Here is a 26,448-nt window from a genome sequence, read left to right as displayed (position 1 = left end):
GGGCTGCATTTTTTACTGCCCTGCGATCAGAGAGTCGCCACCTACAGGGGGAGGGGGAAATCACTATGCAAGTGTGTGTTTGCTTCTGTAGCAGAGCTGCCTAAAAATCAGTTTGTGCAGTCTCTGCGCAGCCCAGCACTTACTCAGCCCTTGCGATGGAATCCTGCTGATCGGGGCCGGAGCGGACATCAGACACCCTCCCTTCAAACGCTTGGTCCCGCCTGCATTTTTCCCGGACACTCCTGGAAAACGGTCAGTTGCCACCCACAAATGGCCTTTTCCTGTCAATCTACTTGCGAACGCCCATGCTCTCAGATTTTTCGCACCATCCCGTCGCTAGGCACCGGTGCCTGTTACTGGTGTGTGACGCGCCGGTGCAGTGCAGCTCTGAGTAAGTCCTGGGCTGCGCAGAGACTGCTCAAAATCAGTTTGTGCAGGTCTGCTACACATGGGATCGCACACCTGCACAGCGAATTCACCCTCCCCCTGTAGGCGGCGACTACCTGATCCCAGGACAGCAAAAATAGCGGCCTAGCAATCAGCTCTGAATTACACCCCATTGTCATTTTATTCACTCAATCCCGGCAGGCTCACTACTCTGTCAGCTGCTGCAGTTTACTCAACTTACCTTCAGGATCAACTCTGAGATACAGCAGCAGCCTTCAGTGAGTACATATTACTGCTGTCTGGGCCGCCCGTAACTCTGACTTTCAAATTCCCAGTGATCTAATATCTTTCTTATTAAGGACATTGGGGGTCATTCCGACCCGTTCGCACGCAGTGGTTTATCGCTGCGGTGCGAACGGGTCCGGAATGCGCATGCGCGGTGGCCACAGTGCACGTGCGCAACGTTGCCAGGCAACAGGGGTCGCCGAGTCAACCACATAAAAGATTGACAGGAAGAAGGCGTTCCTGGGCGGATCCGGACCGTTGGAGACCGTTTTCGGGGAGTGGTAAGGAAAACGCAGGCGTGTCCAGGAGAACGGAGAGCGGATGTCTGACGTCAGAGCCGGCTCCAGCATCGCAGAGATCGTCGCACAGGGTAAGTATGTCCAGGCCTAGTCTTCTTTTGCTTGAAATTTTTTAGCTTAGCAGGGCTGCACAAGCGATCACAGCCCTGCTAAGCTAAAATACACTCCTCCATAGGCGTGGGCTAGTTGATCGCAGCAGCAAAAAGTTGCTGGCTGCGATCGACTCGGAATGACCACCTTTGTCAGATAAACAGAGACTTATTAATCACCATTCCATTGGGCTGTGAATATATCATAAACAGTGTATGTATGTATGTATGTATGTATGTATGTATGTATGGGGAAGGATTACCCTTTGTATGATACGTTTAGGTTTTCATTTTATAAATGATAATAAAGACACTCTGCATTTATAAATCTGTATAAGCACTTTCCAGTTGGAACGTAGCTCTGCTTTAGTATTTTTCTTCCTAATAGGTCCACACAGGTGTACTCCGTACTAAACACAGTTACTATCCCTACTGTCACTTTCTGCAAGGACTGGAGTACCCCTGTGAATGGAGCCATGTGGGACCATTCTATTTTGTCTCTCAAGAGCCACACAGGGGCCACATCTACTAGTACAGGTGAATGTGGCCCCTGCCGTGAGTGTGCGCAGAGCTGTCTATCTAGATTCCTCACCAATATGTTTCACTCCGTTGAGCATGGAGCTGAAGAATCTCCTGGTACGTTCCGAGACAGAAAACAGCTTTGTTCCGATGCTCTTCAGAAAACGCACAGCACCTATAGGACAACATAAAAAAAGGATTTTAATTACCTACCAGTAAATCCTTTTCTCGTGGTCCATAAGGGATATTGGGGACAGATTAGTAAAATGGGGTATAGACAGGTCCAACGGAGCCAGTGCACTTTAAATTTCTTCCACTGGGTGTGCTGGCTCCTCCCCTCTATGCCCCCTCCTACAGGTCAGTTATAGGTAAAACAGTGCCCGAAGGAGAATGACATACTTGAGAGAAGGAACATAACAACAATGGCCCTCATTCCGAGTTGTTCGCTCGCTAGCTGCTTTTAGCAGCATTGCACACGCTAAGCTGCCGCCCTCTGGGAGTGTATCTTAGCTTAGCAGAATTGCGAGCGAAAGATTAGCAGAATTGCGAATAGAAATTTCTTAGCAGTTTCTGAGTAGCTCCAGACTTACTCAGCCATTGCGACCAACTCAGTCCTTTTCGTTCCTGGTTTGACGTCACAAACACACCCAGCGTTTCCCAACCACTCCCCCGCTTCTTCAGACACTCCCGCGTTTTTCCCAGCAATGCCAGTGTTTTTTCGCACACTCCCAGAAAACGGACAGTTTTCGCCCAGAAACACCCACTTCCTGTCAATCACACTACGATCAGCGCAGCAATGAAAAACCTTCGTTATGCCGTGAGTAAAATACCTAACTTTTGTGTAAAATAACTAAGCGCATGCGCTCTGCGAACCTTGCGCATGCGCAGTAAGCGACTAATCGCAATATAGCGAAAATCGTCAACGAGCGAACAACTCGAAATGACCCCCAATGAGTGGTGAGATTCACACACAGCACACCAATAACATATAACATCCAGCAACGGTTGGTAACAAAACAGCAACAGCTGAACAGGTAACAATATAAGAGAAAACCTGCAGAAAGTAACCGCACTGAGGCGGGCGCCCAATATCCCTTATGGACTACGAGAAAAGGATTTACCGGTAGGTAAATAAAATCCTATTTTCACGAGCATTCATAACGGATATTAGGGAGACGTAAGGCCCATACACACTGGGTGATTTTGAGCTGAGAGCAGGTCACTTTTGGTGTGTTGAGCTGCTTTCAGCTCAAAGCCGCCCAGTGTGTATGCACAAGCAGTGAGCGCTGATGCGCGCTCCCGCTTCAACGCTGGCTCCCGCCGTTCATCTACTGGTATTACCAGTAGACGAACGGCGGGGTGAGCGGCTTTCCATAGCGTCCTGCAATGGAAAGCCACTCACCACCGCTGACATCGCTGGGCAGGGGGGAAAAGCGCTCAGTGTGTGTGCACCTTTAGTACGATGGGGAAATCCCAAAGCTTCCAGAACGGGCGGGAACGTGCATAGACGTCTGCAGTACCGCCTGCCCAAACTGGGTATCCTTTTTGGCCAGGGTATCAAACCTGTAGAACTTCACAAAGGCGTTCTACCTTGACCAGGTAGCAGCTCGGCATAGTTGCAAGGCAGAGACTCCACGGGCAGCCGCCCAGGAAGACCCCACTGATTTTGTAGAGTGGGCCTTCAGAGACTGTGGAACGGGAAAAGCTGCCGACACATAGGCCTGTTGGATAGTAAAAACCACAGAGAAGCGCTGTCACTAAAGTATTAATATATTTTATTAAAAATGACCTTATTCATATATAAAAATTATGAGAAAACCTACACATCCTGTGACTTTAAAAAATCTTTTAGCAGCAACACATCAAAACATGTAACACTTTGTATTCCTTACTAAGGTCTCCTTTGGAACAATGTATCAATCTACCCTTTATATAATGTATGGTAACTCTTGTGATTAACAGGAATTCCTTAGAGTAAGCTCCACGCGTGGGCTGATTGAAACACTTGAAACCATATATTGGTAGAGGGTTTAAAAGTTCATCCGTGATGTATATAGGGATTATTCACATTGATGTCATCCGCTCCATTATTTGTGAAATCCCTATTTAGCTCTTATTTCTCAATAATGCCGTCCAGAATTGATCAGCTTTTCTTATGAAGCTTATAATTGCACAATAACAGATTAAGCATGTGACGCTATTTTGGAGTCTGTTATTATACTTAACCCAACTTATGCAATGGGCAACAATTGTGTTATGTCCGTAGGGCGCCGGCTGCCCGCTCTGGGACACTGCAATAGAAGGTGCAGGGCTTGTGAGAAATAATAGATAAAACGCTCACAGTCTCATTCAGATCGGCATAAAAATTCAAAGGCTATAATGCTCTCTCACCACTTTCCATCAAGCTTCACCTGGAGCATACTGCTAGCTGTCATAAGCTGAATCTCCGTTTGGTGCGGTGAGCCAAATGCCGAACAGATGCTGGGTGAGGCGCTGAGCGGCGGATGCTGTCGGGGACTTGCTGCAGAAATCAGTCTCTGTTCGTGATGGTTAGCTGGATGCCAAGCAGAATGTCGGGCAATGTAATCAGACGGATTGCTTGACGCGTTTCTCAGCCTCAATCCTGGGGCTGTTTCCTCAGACTTCTGAGGAAACAGCCCCAGGATTGAGGCTGAGAAACGCGTCAAGCAATCCGTCTGATTACATTGCCCGACATTCTGCTTGGCATCCAGCTAACCATCACGAACAGAGACTGATTTCTGCAGCAAGTCCCCGACAGCATCCGCCGCTCAGCGCCTCACCCAGCATCTGTTCGGCATTTGGCTCACCGCACCAAACGGAGATTCAGCTTATGACAGCTAGCAGTATGCTCCAGGTGAAGCTTGATGGAAAGTGGTGAGAGAGCATTATAGCCTTTGAATTTTTATGCCGATCTGAATGAGACTGTGAGCGTTTTATCTATTATTTCTCACAAGCCCTGCACCTTCTATTGCAGTGTCCCAGAGCGGGCAGCCGGCGCCCTACGGACATAACACAATTGTTGCCCATTGCATAAGTTGGGTTAAGTATAATAACAGACTCCAAAATAGCGTCACATGCTTAATCTGTTATTGTGCAATTATAAGCTTCATAAGAAAAGCTGATCAATTCTGGACGGCATTATTGAGAAATAAGAGCTAAATAGGGATTTCACAAATAATGGAGCGGATGACATCAATGTGAATAATCCCTATATACATCACGGATGAACTTTTAAACCCTCTACCAATATATGGTTTCAAGTGTTTCAATCAGCCCACGCGTGGAGCTTACTCTAAGGAATTCCTGTTAATCACAAAAGTTACCATACATTATATAAAGGGTAGATTGATACATTGTTCCAAAGGAGACCTTAGTAAGGAATACAAATTGTTACATGTTTTGATGTGTTGCTGCTAAAAGATTTTTTAAAGTCACAGGATGTGTAGGTTTTCTCATAATTTTTATATATGAATAAGGTCATTTTTAATAAAATATATTAATACTTTAGTGACAGCGCTTCTCTCTGTGGTTTTTATTAATTTTTGTTTTTTGAGGCTCAGCACCTCAAATAAGTGAAGCTGCAGTCAGTATTAATATCATCAGTGTCTCATAGCCAGTACACCAGCGCCTACTTATATTTCTTTGTAGATTTTTTCTTCTCTTTTTGCTGTTGGATAGTAAGCCTAAGCCAATGAGCAATGGACTGCTTAGAAGCAGGGCAACCTTTTTTCTGCGCATCATAGAGCACAAACAAGGGATCCGTCTTTCTGATCCGAGCTGTCCTCTTGACATAGATCTTTAAGGCTCGCACAGCATCCAACACCTCCAGAGGAGCAGAAGCGCCAGAACTAGATGAGACCACAATAGGTTGGTTCAAATGGAATGCAGAGACAACTTTTGTCAGGAACTGCTGCCTAGTCCTGAGCGCCGCACTGTCCTCGTAAAAGACTTAATAGGGACTTTTACATGATAAGGCCCCCAATTCTGAGACACGCCTAGCAGAAGCCAGGGCCAGTAACATCACAGTCTTCCACGTGAGGTACTTGTCTTCTACAGTCATCAGAGGTTCAAACCAAGAGGACTGTAGAAATTGCAACACTACTGTATATTCAAATCCCAGGATGCCATGGGCGGTACAAAAGGAGGTTGTATGTGGAGTACCCCTTGCAAGAAGGTCTGAACTTCTGACAACACTGCCAATTTCTTCTGGAAGAAGATGGATAGAGCTGAAATCTGGACCTTAATGGAACCCAGACGTAAGCCCTTATCCACACCAGCCTGCAAGAAAATGTAAAAAAAGTCCCAAATGGGACTCTGCAGGCGGATACATGCGTTCCTTGCACCAAGAGACATATCTTCTCCATATATGATGATAGTGTTTTGACGTCACAGGCTTCCTGTCCTGAACCATGATAGCAAAAACCTTTTTGGAAAGGCCTTTGTGAGCTAGGATGTTCCACTCAACCTCCATGCCGTCAAACGAAGTCGCCGAAAGTCCAGGTAGATGAACGGCCCTTGTTGAAGAAGATCTCTTCTCATTGGCAGAGGCCACGGGTCTTCGACGGACATGTCTAGAAGATCCAGGTACCACGCCCTCCGAGACCAATCAGAATTGCATGGATTCTTTGATTCCTGATTCGCTTTAGCCCCCTTGGGATCAATGTAATCGGAGGAAACAGGTAGACCAGCCGGTAAGGCCAAGGCGACGTCAGTCAATCTACTGCCCTCGCCTGAGGGTCCCTGGTTCGTGAGCAATACCAGTGAAGTTTCTTGTTGATTCGAGAAGCCATCATGTCTATTTGTGGGCAGCCCCATCGGTCGATGGTGAAGTGGGGCGCTGTGAGCGGGAAGCAGGAGGACTGTAAGCCGCGGCCGGGGAGCAGAACGGGTAGCGGGGAGGGAGATTTGTACTCACCGCTGCTGCTTGATGGAGTGGCCCCGACACGCAGCGGTGTCCGGTCACTTATACTCACCGCTGCCAGTATCTTCTGCTGACGGAGCGGCCCCGACACGCGCCGCATGCAGCGGTGTCTGGCCAGCTCCAGAGAGCTAGTGTCTCCTTCAGCCAGGGACCATCCCAAGCCGCACGCAGCTGCGATGGGACGCCACCGGCAGCTCCCGCGGTGCAGACTGGCAGAGGCAGAGCTGGCAATCTGTGAAGAAGAAAAAAAAAGAAAAAATAAATTTTTAAAGAGAAAACCCAAGAGTGATCAGCTCCCTTGGGCACTAAAAAAAGACTGGCTTGGAGGGGGGGACATAGTAGGGGAGGAGCTAGCCACAGTGTTAGAGTTTTAAAGTGCCAGCTCCCAGTTACTGCCTATTTCCCCATTGTTTCTGCACTCCAGTGTCCCCTAGTGGATGAAGGAGAAATAGTAAAAATAGGTGCAATACATCTTGGAAGCTCCGCTGGTTGCCTAAAATGGCAGCCAGCATGTGAGAAAAGCGGGGAAAAATTCTACGTGGCAAGGTGAAGATATGTGGGACCTGAACCCAGGTCAGCACCTCCCTGTTATTAGAAGAAATGGCGGTGGTCTGTGCCTTGATATAGAGCATTAGTGCTGAGCCACAGTGGCTCTACTTTCTAGAACCAGGGGCCTCTGTGTTGAATTAACGGCACTAGTCCTTGGACAATGGGGCACTGACTTGAGAGCCACCGCTGTGATGAGAGGACCCCGACTCTTACCGCAAGCAGCGGAGTCCGGGCAGAGGTATCCAATGCAAGGAGGAAATGGCCGCTAGCGCGTGCAGAGCCGCCGGGGCAGCCTGGAGCTGAGGCCAATGTCGGGATTAAGCTCTGCCCCCCAATTATGGCGCCCAATTTAAGCACTAGAAGCTCCAGTGCAACGGTATCTGCATCCCCCGCCGGCAGTGTGAGCCGCTGCCGGAAGGTGGGCGGTATACTTACCGCTGCCTTAATGCCGGATTCTTCTGCTGCTGGAGCGGCCCGACACGCGCCGCACGCAGCGGTGTCCGGCCGTCCTCCAGAGAGCCAGTGTCTTCATCAGCCGGGGATCCATCCAGAGCTGCACGCAGCTGCGTTGGGACCCCGCCGGCAGCTCCCGCGGTGCAGACTGGCAGAGGCAGAGCTGCCAGTCTGAGTAAAAATAAAAGAATAAATAAAAATAAAAAATTCTTCAAAAGAAGTCCCAAGAGTGAACCAGCTCCCTTGGGCACAAATTAAAGACTGGCTTGGAGGGAGGACATAGTAGGGGAGGAGCTAGTCACATGGTTGTACATTTAAAGTGCCAGCTCCCAGTTACGGCCTACTCCATTGTATCTGCACTCCAGTGACCCCTAGTGGATGAAGGAGAAAGGAGATGCAGTGAGAGGGGCAGGTGTGAGAGAGGGAAGAGGCAGTGAGAGGGGCAGGTGTGAGAGAGGGAGTGAGAGGGGCAGGGGTGAGAGAGGAAAAAATAAGATTTTACTCACCGGTAAATCTATTTCTCGTAGTCCGTAGTGGATGCTGGGAACTCCGTAAGGACCATGGGGAATAGCGGCTCCGCAGGAGACTGGGCACAACCAAAGAAAGCTTTAGGACTACCTGGTGTGCACTGGCTCCTCCCACTATGACCCTCCTCCAGACCTCAGTTAGGATACTGTGCCCGGAAGAGCTGACACAATAAGGAAGGATTTTGAATCCCGGGCAAGATTCAGCCACACCAATCACACCGTATAACTCGTGATATTATACCCAGTTAACAGTATGAAATATAACTGAGCCTCACTAACAGATGGCTCATAACAATAACCCTTTAGTTAGGCAATAACTATATACAAGTATTGCAGACAATCCGCACTTGGGATGGGCGCCCAGCATCCACTACGGACTACGAGAAATAGATTTACCGGTGAGTAAAATCTTATTTTCTCTGACGTCCTAGTGGATGCTGGGAACTCCGTAAGGACCATGGGGATTATACCAAAGCTCCCAAACGGGCGGGAGAGTGCGGATGACTCTGCAGCACCGAATGAGCAAACTCAAGGTCCTCCTCAGCCAGGGTATCAAACTTGTAGATTTTTGCAAAAATGTTTGAACCCGACCAAGTAACAGCTCGGCAAAGTTGTAAAGCCGAGACCCCTCGGGCAGCCGCCCAAGAAGAGCCCACTTTCCTCGTGGAATGGGCTTTTACAGATTTAGGGTGCGGCAGTCCAGCCGCAGAATGTGCAAGTTGAATCGTGCTACAGATCCAGCGAGCAATAGTCTGCTTAGAAGCAGGAGCACCCAGCTTGTTGGGTGCATACAGGATAAATAGCGAGTCAGTTTTCCTGACTCCAGCCGTCCTGGAAACATATATTTTCAGGGCCCTGACTACGTCCAGTAACTTGGAGTCCTCCAAGTCCCACGTAGCCGCAGGCACCACAATAGGTTGGGTCACATGAAAAGCTGATACCACCTTAGGAAGGAATTGGGAACGAGTCCTCAATTCCGCCCTATCCATATGAAAATCAGATAAGGGCTTTTGCATGACAAAACCGCCAATTCTGATACACGCCTGGCCGACGCCAAGGCCAACCGCATGACCACTTTCCACGTGAGGTATTTTAGCTCTACGGATTTAAGTGGCTCAACCCAATGCGACTTCAGGAAATCCAACACCACGTTGAGATCCCACGGTGCCACTAGGGGGCTGAATATGCAGCACTCCCTTAACAAAAGTCTGAACTTCAGGCAGTGAAGCCAGTTCTTTTTGGAAGAAAATGTACAGAGCCGAAATCTGGACCTTAACGTAACCCAATTTTAGGCCCGTAGTCACTCCTGACTGTGGGAAGTGCAGAAATCGACCCAGTTGAAATTCCTCCGTTGGGGCCTTCCTGGCCTCACACCAAGCAACATATTTTTGCCATATGCGGTGATAATATTTTGCGATCACATCTTTCCTAGTCTTAATCAGCGTAGGAATGACTTCCTCCGGAATGCCTTTTTCCTTTAGGATCCGGTGTTCAACCGCCATGCCGTCAAACACAGCCGTGGTAAGTCTTGGAACAGGCAGGGCCCCTGCTGCAGCAGGTCCTGTCTGAGCGGCAGAGGCCATGGGTCCTCTGAGATCATTTCTTGAAGTTCTGGGTACCAAGCTCTTCTTGGCCAATCCGGAACCACGAGTATAGTTCTTACTCCTCTCCTTTTTAGTATTCTCAATACCTTGGGTATGAGAGGCAAAGGAAGGAACACATACACCGACTGGTACACCCACGGTGTTACCAGAGCGTCCACAGCTATCGCCTGAGGGTCCCTTGACCTGGCGCAATATCTTTTTAGCTTTTTTGTTGAGGCGTGACGCCATCACGTCACCTGTGGCCTTTCTCAACGGTGTACAATCATTTTGAAGACTTCTGGATGAAGTCCCCACTCTCCCGGGTGGAGGTCGTGCCTGCTGAGAAAGTCTGCTTCCCAGTTGTCCACTCCGGGAATGAACACTGCTGACAGTGCTAACACATGATTTTCCGCCCCTCGGAAAATCCTTGTGGCTTCTGCCATCACCATCCTGCTTCTTGTGCTGCCCTGCTGGTTTACATGGGCGACCGCCGTGATGTTGTCTGACTGGATCAGCACCGGCTGGCGTTGAAGCAGGGGTCTAGCCTGACTTAGGGCATTGTGAATGGCCCTTAGTCCCAGAATATTTATGTGTAGGGAAGTCTCCTGACTTGACCATAGTCCTTGGAAGTTTCTCCCCTGTGTGACTGCCCCCCAGCCTCGAAGGCTGGCATCCGTGGTCACCAGGACCCAGTCCTGTATGCCGAATCTGCGGCCCTCTAGAAGATGAGCACTCTGCAGCCACCACAACAGCGACACCCAGGCCCTTGGAGACAGGGTTATCAGCCGATGCATCTGAAGATGCGACCCGGACCTCTTGTCCAACAGATCCCACTGGAAGATCCTTGCCTGGAACCTGCCGAATGGAATTTCTTCGTAAGAAGCTACCATCTTTCCCAGGACTCGCGTGCATTGATGCACCGACACCTGTATTTGTATTAGGAGGTCTCTGACTAGAGATGACAACTCCTTGGCCTTCTCCTCCGGGAGAAACCCTTTTTTCTTGTTCTGTGTCCAGAACCATACCCAGGACAGTAGACGCGTCGTAGGAACCAGCTGCGACTTTGGACTATTCAGAATCCAGCCGTGCTGTTGTAGCACTTCCCGAGATAGTGCTACTCCGACGACCAACTGCTCCCTGGACCTCGCCTTTATAAGGAGATCGTCCAAGTACGGGATAATTATAACTCCCTTTTTTCGAAGGAGTATCATCATTTCGGCCATTACCTTGGTAAATACCCTCGGTGTCGGGGACAGACCAACGGCAATGTCTGGAATTGGTAATGACAGTCCTGTACCACAATTTTGAGGTACTCCTGGTGAGGAGGGTAAATGGGGACATGCAGGTAAGCATCCTTGATGTCCAGTGATACCATGTAATCCCCTTCGTCCAGGCTTGCAATAACCGCCCTGAGCGATTTCATTTTGATCTTGAACCTTCGTATATAAGTGTTCAAGGATTTCAATTTTAGAATGGGTCTCACCGAACCGCCTGGTTTCGGTACCACAAACATTGTGGAATAGTAACCCCGGCCTTTTTGAAGGAGGGGTACCTTGATTATCACCTGCTGGAAGTACAGCTTGTGAATTGCCGCCAGTACTACCTCTCCTCGAGGGCAGCAGGCAAGGCTGATTTGAGGTAACGGCGAGGGGGAGTCGCCTCGAACTCCAGCTTGTATCCCTGTGATACTACTTGCAGAACCCAGGGATCCACCTATGAGCGAGCCCACTGGTCGCTGAAGTTTCCGAGACACGCCCCCACCGCACCTGGCTCCACCTGTGGAGCCCCAGCGTCATGCGGTGGACTCAGAGGAAGCGGGGGAAGATTTTTGATCCTGGGAACTGGCTGTCTGGTGCAGCTTTTTCCCTCTTCCCTTGTGTCTGTGCAGAAAGGAAGCGCCTTTGACCCGCTTGCTTTTCTGAAGCCGAAAGGACTGTACCTTATAATACGGTGCTTTCTTAGGCTGTGAGGAAACTTGAGGTAAATTTTTTCCTTCCCAGCTGTTGCTGTGGATACGAGGTCCCAGAGACCATCCCCAAACAATTCCTCACCCTTATAAGGCAGAATCTTCATGTGCCTTCTAAAGTCAGCATCGCCTGTCCACTGCCGGGTCCCTAATACCCTCCTGGCAGAATGGACATTGCATTAATTTTGGATGCCAGTCGGCAAATATCCCTCTGTGCATCCCTCATATATAAGACGACGTCTTTAATATGCTCTATGGTTAGCAAATAGTATCCCTGTCCTGACAGGGTAATAGACCACGCTGCAGCAGCACTATCCATGCTGAGGCAATTGCAGGTCTCAGTATAGTACCTGAGTGTGTATATACAGACTTCAGGATAGCCCCTGCTTTTTATCAGCAGGCTCCTTCAAGTGGCCGTATCCTAAGACGGCAGTGCCACCTTTTTTGACAAACGTGTGAGCGCCTTATCCACCCTAGGGGATATCTCCCAACGTGACCTATCCTCTGGCGGGAAAGGGTACGCCATCAGTAACTTTTTAGAAATTACCAGTTTCTTATCGGGGGAACCCACGCTTCTTCACACACTTCATTCACTCATCTGATGGGGGAACAAAACACTGGCTGCTTTTTCTCCCCAAACATAAAACCCCTTTTTTGTGGTACCTGGGTTAATGTAAAAAATGTGTAACACATTTATTTTTATTGCCGAGATCATGCAACGGATGTTCCTAGTGGATTGTGTATATGTCTCAACCTCGTCGACACTGGAGTCCGACTCCGTGTCGACATCTGTGTCTGCCATCTGAGGTAGCGGGCGTTTTTGAGCCCCTGATGGCCTTTGAGACGCCTGGGCAGGCGCGGGCTGAGAAGCCGGCTGTCCCACAGCTGTTACGTCATCCAGCCTTTTATGTAAGGAGTTGACACTGTCGGTTAATACCTTTCACCTATCCATCCACTCTGGTGTCGGCCCCACAGGGGGCGACATCACATTTATGGGCATCTGCTCCGCCTCCACATAAGCCTCCTCATCAACCATGTCGACACAGCCGTACCGACACACCGCACACACACAGGGAATGCTCTGACTGAGGACAGGACCCCACAAAGTCCTTTGGGGAGACAGAGAGAGAGTATGCCAGCACACACCAGAGCGCTATATAATGCAGGGATTCACACTACCCACAGTGATTTTTCCCTTATAGCTGCTATAATACACAGATTTTGCACCTAAATTTAGTGCCCCCCCCCCCCTCTTTTTAACCCTTTGAGCCTGAAAACTACAGGGGAGAGCCTGGGGAGCTGTCTTCCAGCTGCACTGTGAAGATAAAATGGCGCCAGTGTGCTGAGGGAGATAGCCCCGCTCCTTTTTCGGCGGACTTTCTCCCGCTTTTTTATGGATTCTGGCAGGGGTATTTATCACATATATAGCCTCTGGGACTATATATTGTGATTTTTTGCCAGCTAAGGTATTCATATTGCTGCTCAGGGCGCCCCCCCCCCCCAGCGCCCTGCACCCATCAGTGACCGGAATGTGAGGTGTGCATGAGGAGCAATGGCGCACAGCTGCAGTGCTGTGCGCTACCTTGTTGAAGACCGAAGTCTTCTGCCGCCTATTTCCAGGACCATCTTCATGCTTCTGGCTCTGTAAAGGGGACGGCGGCGCTGCTCCGGGACCGAACGATCGAGGTCGGGTCCTGTGTTCGATCCCTCTGGAGCTAATGGTGTCCAGTAGCCTAAGAAGCCCAAACTATCTCCAGTCAGGTAGGTTCGCTTCTTCTCCCCTTAGTCCCTCGTAGCAGTGAGTCTGTTGCCAGCAGATCTCACTGAAAATAAAAAACCTAAAATATACTTTCTTTTCTAGGAGCTCAGGAGAGCCCCCCTAGTGTGCATCCAGCTCAGCCGGGCACAAGATTCTAACTGAGGTCTGGAGGAGGGTCATAGTGGGAGGAGCCAGTGCACACTAGGTAGTCCTAAAGCTTTCTTTAGTTGTGCCCAGTCTCCTACGGAGCCGCTATTCCCCATGGTCCTTACGGTGTTCCCAGCATCCACTAGGACGTCAGAGAAAGGCAGTGAGAAGTGCAGGGGTGACAGAAAGAAGAAGACGCAGTGAGAGGGGCAGGTGTGAAAGACGGAAGAGGCAGTGAGAGGGGTAGGGGTGAGAGAGGGAAGAGGCAGTGAGAGGGGAAGGGGGTAAGAGAGGGAAGCAGGCAGTGAGAGGGGCAGGGGTGAGACAGGGAAGAGGCAGTGAGAGGGGGCAGGGGTGAGAGAGGGAAGAGACAGTGAGAGAGGAAGGGGGTAAAAGTGGGAAGCAGACAGTGAGAGGAGCAGGGCGTAAGAAAGGGTAGAGGCAGTGAAAGAGGCGGGGTACGAGATGGAAGCAGGCAGTGAGAGAGGCAGGGGTGAGACAGGGAAGAGGCAGTGAGAGGGGGCAGGGGTGAGAGAGGGAAGAGACAGTGAGAGAGGAAGGGGGTAAGAGTGGGAAGCAGACAGTGAGAGGAGCAGGGCGTAAGAAAGGGTAGAGGCAGTGAAAGAGGCGGGGTACGAGATGGAAGCAGGCAGTGAGAGGGGCAGGGGTGATAGAGGGAAACAGGCAGTGAGAGGTGCAGGGGTGAAAGAGGGAAGAGGCAGTGAGAGGGGCAGGGGTGAGAGAGGGAAGAGGCAGTGAGAGGGGCAGGGGGTAAGAGAGGGAAGAGGCAGTGAGAGGGGCAGGGGTGAGAGAGGAAAAAGGCAGTGAGAAGCGCAGGGGGTAAGAGAGGGAAGAGGCAGTGAGAGGGGCAGGGGTGAAAGAGGAAAAAGGCAGTGAAAAGTGCAGGGGTGAAAGAAAGTGGGAAGCAGACAGTGAGAGGAGCAGGGCGTAAGAAAGGGTAGAGGCAGTGAGAGAGGCGGGGTACGAGATGGAAGCAGGCAGTGAGAGGGGCAGGGGTGAGAGAGGGAAGCAGGCAGTGAGAGGTGCAGGGATGAGAGAGGGAAGCAGGCAGTGAGAGGGGCAGGGGTGAGACAGGGAAGAGGTAGTGAGAAGGGCAGGGGTGGGAGGGAAGCAGGCAGTGAGAGGGGCAGGGGTGAGATAGGGAAGAGGCAGTGAGAGGGGCAGGGGTGAGAGAGGGAAGCAGGCAGTGAGAGTGGCAGGGGTGAGAGAGGGAAGAGGCAGTGAGAGAGGAAGGGGGTAAGAGTGGGAAGCAGGCAGTGAGAGGGGCAGGGCGTAAGAAAGGGTAGAGGCAGTGAGAGAGGCGGGGTAAGAGATGGAAGCAGGCAGCGATAGGGGCAGGGGTGAGAGAGAGAAGCAGACAGTGAGAGGGGCAGGGGTGAGAGAGGGAAACAGGCAGTGAGAGGTGCATTGGTGAAAGAGGGAAGAGGCAGTGAGAGGGGCAGGGGTGAGAGAGGGAAGAGGCAGTGAGAGTGGCAGGGGTGAGAGAGGGAAGAGGCAGTGAGAGAGGAAGGGGGTAAGAGTGGGAAGCAGGCAGTGAGAGGGGCAGGGCGTAAGAAAGGGTAGAGGCAGTGAGAGAGGCGGGGTAAGAGATGGAAGCAGGCAGTGATAGGGGCAGGGGTGAGAGAGAGAAGCAGACAGTGAGAGGGGCAGGGGTGAGAGAGGGAAACAGGCAGTGAGAGGTGCATTGGTGAAAGAGGGAAGAGGCAGTGAGAGGGGCAGGGGTGAGAGAGGGAAGAGGCAGTGAGAGGGGCAGGGGGTAAGAGAGGGAAGAGGCAGTGAGAGGGGCAGGGGTGAGAGAGGAAAAAGGCAGTGAGAAGGGCAGGGGGTAAGAGAGGGAAGAGGCAGTGAGAGGGGCAGGGGTGAAAGAGGAAAAAGGCAGTGAAAAGTGCAGGGGTGAAAGAAAGTGGGAAGCAGACAGTGAGAGGAGCAGGGCGTAAGAAAGGGTAGAGGCAGTGAGAGAGGCGGGGTATGAGATGGAAGCAGGCAGTGAGAGGGGCAGGGGTGAGAGAGGGAAGCAGGCAGTGAGAGGTGCAGGGATGAGAGAGGGAAGCAGGCAGTGAGAGGGGCAGGGGTGAGACAGGGAAGAGGTAGTGAGAGAGGCAGGGGTGAGAGAGGGAAGCAGGCAGTGAGAGAGGCAGGGGTGAGAGAGGGAAGCAGGCAGTGAGAGGGGCAGGGGTGAGAGAGGGAAGCAGGTAGTGAGAGGGGGCAGGGGTGAGAGAGGGAAGCAGGCAGTGAGAGAGGCAGGGGTGAGATAGGGAAGAGGCAGTGAGAGAGGCAGGGGTGAGAGAGGGAAGCAGGCAGTGAGAGAGGCAGGGGTGAGAGAGGGAAGCAGGCAGTGAGAGGGGCAGGGGTGAGAGAGGGAAGCAGGTAGTGAGAGGGGGCAGGGGTGAGAGAGGGAAGCAGGCAGTGAGAGGGGCAGGGGTGAGAGAGGGAAGCAGGCAGTGAGAGGGGCAGGGGTGAGAGAGGGAAGCAGGCGGTGAGAGGTGCCAGGTGGAAAATAAGAATTTACTTACCGATAATTCTATTTCTCGTAGTCCGTAGTGGATGCTGGGGACTCCGTCAGGACCATGGGGATTAGCGGCTCCGCAGGAGACAGGGCACAAAAGTAAAAGCTTTAGGATCAGGTGGTGTGCACTGGCTCCTCCCCCTATGACCCTCCTCCAAGCCTCAGTTAGGATACTGTGCCCGGACGAGCGTACACAATAAGGAAGGATTTTGAATCCCGGGTAAGACTCATACCAGCCACACCAATCACACTGTACAACCTGTGATCTGAACCCAGTTAACAGCATGATAACAGCGGAGCCTCTGAAAAGATGGCTCACAACAATAATAACCCGATTTTTGTAACAATAACTATGTACAAGTATTGCAGACAATCCGCACTTGGGATGGGCGCCCAGCATCCACTACGGACTACGAGAAATAGAATTATCGGTAAGTAAATTCTTATTTTCTCTGACGTCCTAAGTGGATGCTGGGGACTCCGTCAGGACCATGGGGATTATACCAAAGCTCCCAAACAGGCGGGAGAGTGCGGATGACTCTGCAGCACCGAATGAGAGAACTCCAGGTCCTCCTCAGCCAGGGTGTGCCCCTGACCAAGTAGCAGCTCGGCAAAGTTGTAAAGCCGAGACCCCTCGGGCAGCCGCCCAAGACGAGCCCACCTTCCTTGTGGAATGGGCATTTACATATTTTGGCTGTGGCAGGCCTGCCACAGAATGTGCAAGCTGAATTGTACTACACATCCAACTAGCAATCGTCTGCTTAGAAGCAAGAGCACCCAGTTTTTTGGGTGCCTACAGGATAACAGCAAGTCAGTTTTCCTGACTCCAGCCGTCCTGGAACCTATATTTTCAGGGCCCTGACAACATCCAGCAACTTGGAGTCCTCCAAGTCCCTAGTAGCCGCAGGTACCACAATAAGCTGGTGCAGGTGAAACGCTGACACCACCTTAGGGAGAAACTGGGGACGAGTCCGCAGCTCTGCCCTGTCCGAATGGACAATCAGATATGGGCTTTGTGAGACAAAGTCGCCAATTCTGACACTCGCCTGGCCGAGGCCAGGGCCAACAGCATGGTCACTTTCCATGTGAGATATTTCAAATCCACAGATTTGAGCGGTTTAAACCAATGTGATTTGAGGAATCCCAGAACTACGTTGAGATCCCACAGTGCCACTGGAGGCACAAAAGGGGGTTGTATATGCAGTACTCCCTTGACAAACTTCTGGACTTCAGGAACTGAAGCCAATCTTTTCTGGAAGAAAATTGACAGGGCCGAAATTTGAACCCTAATGGACCCCAATTTGAGGCCCATAGACACTCCTGTTTGCAGGAAATGCAGGAATCGACCGAGTTGAAATTTCTTCGTGGGGCCTTCCTGGCCTCACACCACGCAACATATTTTCGCCACATGTGGTGATAATGTTGTGCGGTCACCTCCTTCCTGGCTTTGACCAGGGTAGGAATGACCTCTTCCTGAATGCCTTTTTCCCTTAGGATCCGGCGTTCCACCGCCATGCCGTCAAACGCAGCCGCGGTAAGTCTTGGAACAGACATGGTACTTGCTGAAGCAAGTCCCTTCTTAGCGGCAGAGGCCATGAGTCCTCTGTGAGCATTTCTTGAAGTTCCGGGTACCAAGTCCTTCTTGGCCAATCCGGAGCCACGAGTATAGTTCTTACTCCTCTACGTCTTATAATTCTCAGTACCTTGGGTATGAGAAGCAGAGGAGAGAACACATACACCGACTGGTACACCCACGGTGTTACCAGAACGTCCACAGCTATTGCCTGAGGGTCTCTTGACCTGGCGCAATACCTGTACAGTTTTTTGTTCAGGCGGGACGCCATCATGTCCACCTTTGGTCTTTCCCAACGGTTCACAATCATGTGGAAGACTTCCCGATGAAGTCCCCACTCTCCCGGGTGGAGGTCGTGCCTGCTGAGGAAGTCTGCTTCCCAGTTGTCCACTCCCGGAATGAACACTGCTGACAGTGTTATCACATGATTTTCCGCCCAGCGAAGAATCCTTGCAGTTTCTGCCATTGCCCTCCTGCTTCTTGTGCCGCCCTGTCTGTTTACGTGGGCGACTGCCGTGATGTTGTCCCACTGGATCAATACCGGCTGACCTTGAAGCAGAGGTCTTGCTAAGCTTAGAGCATTGTAAATTGCCCTTAGCTCCAGTATATTTATGTGGAGAGAAGTCTCCAGACTATATCACACTCCCTGGAAATTTTTTCCCTGTGTGACTGCTCCCCAGCCTCTCAGGCTGGCATCCGTGGTCACCAGGACCCAGTCCTGAATGCCGAATCTGTGGCCCTTTCATAGATGAGCACTCTGCAGCCACCGCAGAAGAAACACCCTTGTCCTTGGAGACAGGGTTATCCGCTGATGCATCTGAAGATGCGATCCGGACCATTTTTCCAGCAGATCCCACTGAAAAGTTCTTGCGTGAAATCTGCCGAATGGAATCGCTTCGTAAGAAGCCACCATTTTTCCCAGGACCCTTGTGCAATGATGCACTGACACTTTTCCTGGTTTTAGGAGGTTCCTGACTAGCTCGGATAACTCCCTGGCTTTCTTCTCCGGGAGAAACACCCTTTTCTGGACTGTGTCCAGAATCATCCCTAGGAACAGCAGACGTGTCGTCGGAAACAGCTGCGATTTTGGAATATTTAGAATCCACCCGTGCTGTCGTAGAACTACTTGAGATAGTGCTACTCCGACCTCCAACTGTTCTCTGGACCTTGCCCTTATCAGGAGATCGTCCATTTTCTTTGAAGAAGAATCATCATTTCGGTCATTACCTTGGTAAAGACCCGGGGTGCCGTGGACAATCCAAACGGCAGCGTCTGAAACTGATAGTGACAGTTCTGTACCACGAACCTGAGGTACCCTTGGTGAGAAGGGCAAATTGGGACATGGAGGTAAGCATCCCTGATGTCCAGGGACACCATATAGTCCCCTTCTTCCTGGTTCGCTATCACTGCTCTGAGTGACTCCATCTTGATTTGAACCTTTGTATGTAAGTGTTCAAATATTTCAGATTTAGAATAGGTCTCACCGAGCCGTCTGGCTTCAGTACCACAATATAGTGTGGAATAATACCCCTTTCCTTGTTGTAGGAGGGGTACTTTGATTATCACCTGCTGGGAATACAGCTTGTGAATTGTTTCCAATACTGCCTCCCTGTCGGAGGGAGACGTTGGTAAAGCAGACTTCAGGAACCTGCGAGGGGGAGACGTCTCGAATTTCCAATCTGTACCCCTGGGATACTACTTGTAAGCTCCAAGGGTCCACTTGCGAGTGAGCCCACTGCGTGCTGAAACTCTTGAGACGACCCCCCACCGCACCTGAGTCCGCTTGTACGGCCCCAGCGTCATGCTGAGGACTTGGTAGAAGCGGTGGAGGGCTTCTGTTCCTGGGAATGGGCTGCCTGCTGCAGTCTTCTTCCCTTTCCTCTATCCCTGGGCAGATATGACTGGCCTTTTGCCCGCTTGCCCTTATGGGGACGAAAGGACTGAGGCTGAAAAGACGGTGTCTTTTTCTGCTGAGATGTGACTTGGGGTAAAAAAAGGTGGATTTTCCAGCTGTTGCCGTGGCCACCAGGTCCGATGGACCGACCCCAAATAACTCCTCCCCTTTATACGGCAATACTTCCATGTGCCGTTTGGAATCTGCATCACCTGACCACTGTCGTGTCCATAAACATCTTCTGGCAGATATGGACATCGCACTTACTCTTGATGCCAGAGTGCAAATATCCCTCTGTGCATCTCGCATATATAGAAATGCATCCTTTAAATGCTCTATAGTCAATAAAATACTGTCCCTGTCAAGGGTATCAATATTTTCAGTCAGGGAATCCGACCAAGCCACCCCAGCGCTGCACATCCAGGCTGAGGCGATCGCTGATATTTTCCAGCCTCCTATCAGCTGGCTCCTTGAGGGCGGCCGTATCTGGAGACGGTAACGCCACTTGTGATAAGCGTGTGAGCGCCTTCATTTAATTTATCTGATTCAGGAAAAACTACAGGTAGTTTTTTCACACCCCACATAATACCCTTTTTTGTGGTACTTGTAGTATCAGAAATATGTAACACCTCCTTCATTGCCCTTAACATGTAACGTGTGGCCCTAAAGGAAAATACGTTTGTTTCTTCACCGTCGACACTGGAGTCAGTGTCCGTGTCTGTGTCGACCGACTGAGGTAAATGGGCGTTTTAAAGCCCCTGACGGTGTTTGAGACGCCTGGACAGGTACTAATTTGTTTGCCGGCCGTCTCATGTCGTCAACCGACCTTGCAGCGTGTTGACATTATCACGTAATTCCCTAAATAAGCCATCCATTCCGGTGTCGACTCCCTAGAGAGTGACATCACCATTACAGGCAATTGCTCCGCCTCCTCACCAACATCGTCCTCATACATGTCGACACACACGTACCGACACACAGCACACACACAGGGAATGCTCTGATAGAGGACAGGACCCCACTAGCCCTTTGGGGAGACAGAGGGAGAGTTTGCCAGCACACACCAAAACGCTATAATTATACAGGGACAACCTTTATAATAAGAATTTACTTACCGATAATTCTATTTCTCGGAGTCCGTAGTGGATGCTGGGGTTCCTGAAAGGACCATGGGGAATAGCGGCTCCGCAGGAGACAGGGCACAAAAAGTAAAGCTTTTCCAGATCAGGTGGTGTGCACTGGCTCCTCCCCCTATGACCCTCCTCCAGACTCCAGTTAGGTACTGTGCCCGGACGAGCGTACACAATAAGGGAGGATTTTGAATCCCGGGTAAGACTCATACCAGCCACACCAATCACACCGTACAACTTGTGATCTAAACCCAGTTAACAGTATGATAACAAAAGGAGCCTCTGAAAGACGGCTTCCTACAACAATAACCCGATTTTTGTAACAATAACTATGTACAAGTATTGCAGAATAATCCGCACTTGGGATGGGCGCCCAGCATCCACTACGGACTCCGAGAAATAGAATTATCGGTAAGTAAATTCTTATTTTCTCTATCGTCCTAGTGGATGCTGGGGTTCCTGAAAGGACCATGGGGATTATACCAAAGCTCCCAAACGGGCGGGAGAGTGCGGATGACTCTGCAGCACCGAATGAGAGAACTCCAGGTCCTCTTTTGCCAGGGTATCAAATTTGTAAAATTTTACAAACGTGTTCTCCCCCGACCACGTAGCTGCTCGGCAGAGTTGTAATGCCGAGACCCCTCGGGCAGCCGCCCAAGATGAGCCCACCTTCCTTGTGGAATGGGCATTTACATATTTTTTGCTGTGGCAAGCCTGCCACAGAATGTGCAAGCTGAATTGTACTACAAATCCAACGAGCAATAGTCTGCTTAGAAGCAGGAGCACCCAGCTTGTTGGGTGCATACAGGATAAACAGCAAGTCAGATTTCCTGACTCCAGCCGACCTGGAAACTATATTTTCAGGGTCCTGACAACATCCAGCAACTTGGAGTCCTCCAAGTCCCTAGTAGCCGCAGGCACCACAATAAGCTGGTTCAGGTGAAACGCTGACACCACCTTAGGGAGAAACTGGGGACGAGTCCACAGCTTTGCTCTGTCCGAATGGACAATCAGATATGGCTTTGTGAGATAAAGCCGCCAATTCTGACACTCGCCTGGCCGATGGCCAGGACCAACAGCATGGTCACTTTCCATGTGAGATATATCAAATCCACAGATTTGAGTTGTTTAAAACAATGTGATTTTAGGAATCCCAAACTACGTTGAGATCGCCCAGTGCCACTGGAGACATCAAAAAGGGGTTGTATATGCAGTACTCCCTTAACAACTTCTGGACTTCAGGAACTGAAGCCAATTTCTTTCTGGAAGAAAATCGACCGGTCGAAATTTGAACCTTAATGGACCCCAATTTGAGACCCATATACACTCCTGCTTGCAGGAAATGTAGGAATTAACCTAGTTGAAATTCTTCCGTGGAGCCTTCCTGGCCTCACACCATGGAACATATTTTCACCTAAGCGGTGATAATGTTGTGCGGTCACCTCCTTCCTGGCTCTGACCAGGGTAGGGATGACCTCTTCCGGAATGCCTTTTTCCCTTAGGATCCGGCGTTCACCCGCCCTGGCGTCAACGCAGCTGCGGTAAGTCATGGAACAGACATGATTCTTGCTGAATCAAGATCCTTTCTAGTATCTCTTGAAGTTCCGGGTACCAAGTTCTTCTTGGCCCAAACCGGAACCCCGAGTATAGTTCTTACTCCTCTCCTTCCTATCATTCTCCATACACTGGGTATGAAAGGCAGAGGAGGGAACACATACACCGACTGGTACACCCACGGTGTTACCAGAGTGTCCCAGCTATTGCCTGAGGGTCTCTAGACCTGGCGCTTCATGTGGGACGCCATCATAACCACCTTTGGTCTTTCCCAACGGTTTACAAACATGTGGAAACTTCCAGATGAAGTTCACACTTTTCCGGGTGGAATTCATTTATGCTGAGGAAATCTTCCTAGTTGTCCACTCCCGGAATGAACACTGCTGACAGTGTTATCACATGATCTTTCGCCCAGCGAAGAATCCTTGCTGTCATTGCCCTCCTGCTTCTTGTGCCGCCCCGTCTGTTTACGTGGGCGACTGCCATGATGATGTCCTACTGGATCAGCACCGGTTGACTTTGAAGCAGAGGTCTTCCTAGGCTCAGAGCATCGTAAATTGCCCTTAGCTCCAGTATATTCATGTGGAGAGAAATCTCCAGACTTGACCACACTTCCTTGGAAATTTCTTCCTTGTGTGACTGTTCCCCAGCCTCTCAGGCTGGCATCCGTGGTCACCAGAACACAGTCCTGAATGCTGAATGTGCTGCCCTCTAGAAGATGAGCACTCTGCAGCCCCCACAGAAGAGACACCCTTGTCCTTGGAGACAGGGTTATCCGCTGATGCATCTGAAGATGCGATCCGGACCATTCGTCCAGCAAATCCCCCTGAAAAGTTTTTGCGTGAGATCTGCCGAATGGAATCGCTTCGTAAGAAGCCACCATTTTTCCCAGGACTCCTGTGCATTGATGCACTGATACTTGGCCTGGATTTAGGAGGTTTCTGACTAGGTCGGATAACTCCCTGGCTTTCCCCTCCAGGAGAAATACCTCTTTCTGGACTATGCCCAGAATCATTCCTAGGAACAGCAGACGTATCATCGGAAAACAGCTGCGATTTTTGGAATATTTAGAATCCACTCGTGCTGTCGTAGAACTACTTTAGATAGTTCTTTTCCGACCTCCAACTGTTCTCTGGAAACTTGTCCCTTTCAGGATATCGTCCAAGTAAGGGATAATTTAGATGCCTTTCTTCTTTTAAGAATCATCTTTTCGGCCATTACCTTGGTAAAGGCCCGGGGTGCCGTGGATAATTCAACGGCAGCGTCTGAAACTGATATTGACAGTTCTGTATCACGAACCAGAGGTACCCTTGTTGAGAAGGGCAAATTTGGACATGGAGGTAATCCTTGATGTCCAGGGACACCATATAGTCCCCTTTTTTCCGGTTCTCTATCACTGCTCTGAGTGACTCCATCTTGATTTGAACCTTTTTATGTAAGTGTTCAAAGATTTCAGATTTAGACTATGTCTCACCAAGCCGTCTGGCTTCAGTACCACAATATAGTGTGGAGGACTAATACCCTTTTCCTTGTTGTAGGAGGGGTACTTTGATTATCACCTGCTGGAAATACAGCTTGTGAATTTTTTCCCAATACTGCCTCCTTGTCGGAGGGAGCCGTTGGTAAAGCAGGCTTCAGGAACCTGCGAGGAAAAAATGTCTCGACTCTCCAATCTGTACCCCTGGGATAATACTTGTATGATCTAGGGGTCAACTTGCGAGTGATCCCACTGCGCGCTGAGACTCTTGAGACTACCCCCCCACTGGTGGAGGGCTTCTTTTCCTGGGAAGGGGCTGCCTGCTGCAGTCTACTTCCCTTTCCTCTATGTCTGGACAGATATGACTGGCCTTTTGCCCGCTTGCCCACATGGGAACGGAAGGATTGAGGCTGAAAAGACAGTGTCTTTTTCTGCTGAGATGTAACTTGGGGTAAAAAGGTTGGATTTCCCAGCTGTGGCCGTGGCCCCCAGGTCCGACGGACCGACCCCAAATAACTCCTTCCCTTTATACGGCAATACTTCCATGTGCCGTATGGGATCTGTATCACCTGACCACTGTCGTGTCCATGACATCTTCTGGGAGATATGGACAACGCACTTATCTTGATGCCAGAGTGCAAATATCCCTCTGTGCATCTCGCATACATATATATAGAATGCATCCTATTAAATGCTCTATATCAATAAAATATTTTTAGTCAGGGAATTCGACCAAGCCAACCCAGCACTGCATCTCCAGGCTGATGGCGATCGCTGGTCGCAGTATAACCACCGTCTGTGTGTATATACTTTTTAGGATATTTTTCCAGCTGCCTATCAGCTGGCTCCTTGAGGGCGGCCGTATTTGGAGACGGTAACGCCACTTGATAAGTGTGTGAGCGCCTTATCCACCCTAATGGGTGCTTCCCAACGCGCCATAACTTCTGGCGGGAAAAGGTATAACGCCAATATTTGCTATCGGGGTAAACCCACGCATCATCACACACTTCATTTTATTTTATCTGATTCAGGAAAAACTACAGGTAGTTTTTTCACTTCCACATAATACCCTTTTCTGTGGTACTTGTAGTATCAGAAATATGTAACAGCTCCTTCATTGCCCTTAACGTGTGGTCCTAATGAGGAATACGTTTGTTTATTCACCGTCGACACTGGATTCAGTGTCCGTGTCTGTGTCTGTGTCGACCGACTGAGGTAAATGGGCGTTTTTTATAAAAAAACCCTGACGGTGTTTCTGAGACGCCTGGACCGTTACTAATTGTTTGTCGGTCGTCTCATGTCGTCAACCGACCTTGCAGCGTGTTGACATTCTCACGTAATTCCCTAAATAAGCCATCCATTCCGGTGTCGACTCCCTAGAGAGTGACATCACCATTACAGGCAATTTCTCCGCCTCCTCCAGCATCGTCCTCATACATGTCGACACACACGTACCGACACACAGCACACACACACCTGGAATGCTCTGACAGAGGACAGGACCCCACTAGCCCTTTGGAGAGACAGAGGGAGAGTTTGCCAGCACACACCAAAAAACGCTATAATTACATAGGGACAACCTTATATAAGTGTTTCTCCCTAATAGCATCTTTATATATATATTTATATCGCCAATTTGTGCCCCCCCTCTCTGTTTAAACCCTGTTTCTGTAGTGCAGTGCAGGGGAGAGCCTGGGAGCCTTCTCTCCAGCCTTTCTGTGAGAGAAAAAATGGCGCTGTGTGCTGAGGAGATAGGCCCCGCCCCTTTTACGGCGGGCTCGTCTCCCGCTCTTTAGTGAAGTTTGGCAGGGGTTAAATATCTCCATATAGCCTCTGGGGGCTATATGTGAGGTATTTTTAGCCAGTATATAGGTTTACATTTGCCTCCCAGGGCGCCCCCCCCCAGCGCCCTGCACCCTCAGTGACAGCGTGTGAAGTGTGCTGAGAGGAAAATGGCGCACAGCTGCAGTGCTGTGCGCTGCCTTTAGAAGACTGTCAGAGTCTTCAGCCGCCGATTCTGGACCTCTTCTAACTTCAGCATCTGCAAGGGGGCCGGCGGCGCGGCTCCGGTGACCATCCAGGCTGTACCTGTGATCGTCCCTCTGGAGCTAATGTCCAGTAGCCAAGAAGCCAATCCATCCTGCACGCAGGTGAGTTCACTTCTTCTCCCCTCAGTCCCTCGTTGCAGTGATCCTGTTGCCAGCAGGACTCACTGTAAAATAAAAAACCTAAGCTAAACTTTCTCTAAGCAGCTCTTTAGGAGAGCCACCTAGATTGCACCCTTCTCGGCCGGGCACAAAAATCTAACTGGAGTCTGGAGGAGGGTCATAGGGGGAGGAGCCAGTGCACACCACCTGATCTGGAAAAGCTTTACTTTTTGTGCCCTGTCTCCTGCGGAGCCGCTATTCCCCATGGTCCTTTCAGGAACCCCAGCATCCACTAGGACGATAGAGAAATAAGTGTTTTCCCTTATAGCATCTTAATATATAATCATATCGCCAAATAAGTGCCCCCCCTCTCTGTTTTAACCCTGTTTCTGTAGTGCAGTGCAGGGGAGAGCCTGGGAGCCTTCCCTCCAGCAGTTCTGTGAGGGAAAATGGCGCTGTGTGCTGAGGAGAATAGGCCCCGCCCCCTTTTCGGCGGGCTTCTTCTCCCGTTTTTCTGACAACCTGGCAGGGGTTAAATACATCCATATAGCCCCAGAGGCTATATGTGATGTATTTTTAGCCAGTATAGGTACTTTCATTGCTGCCCAGGGCGCCCCCCCCAGCGCCCTGCACCCTCAGTG

At 50.4% G+C, this 26,448-nt stretch overlaps 1 protein-coding gene across 1 annotated transcript in view; it reads right to left on the bottom strand.

The window, feature by feature from the left end:
• DCST2 (DC-STAMP domain containing 2) overlaps positions 1 to 26,448 on the bottom strand; it is a 140,798-nt gene that overhangs the window by 82,301 nt on the left and 32,049 nt on the right. The window contains exon 3 of the mRNA XM_063947728.1: positions 1,653 to 1,754. Within this exon, the coding sequence (XP_063803798.1) occupies positions 1,653 to 1,754 (102 nt within the window). The remainder of the gene's footprint in view (positions 1 to 1,652; positions 1,755 to 26,448) is intronic.

The sequence above is a fragment of the Pseudophryne corroboree genome, chromosome 12, assembly GCF_028390025.1.
Source record: "Pseudophryne corroboree isolate aPseCor3 chromosome 12, aPseCor3.hap2, whole genome shotgun sequence".
NCBI lineage: Eukaryota > Metazoa > Chordata > Amphibia > Anura > Myobatrachidae > Pseudophryne > Pseudophryne corroboree.
Note: the sequence above shows the minus strand (reverse complement) of the source record. Positions and strands in the feature narration are given on the sequence as shown.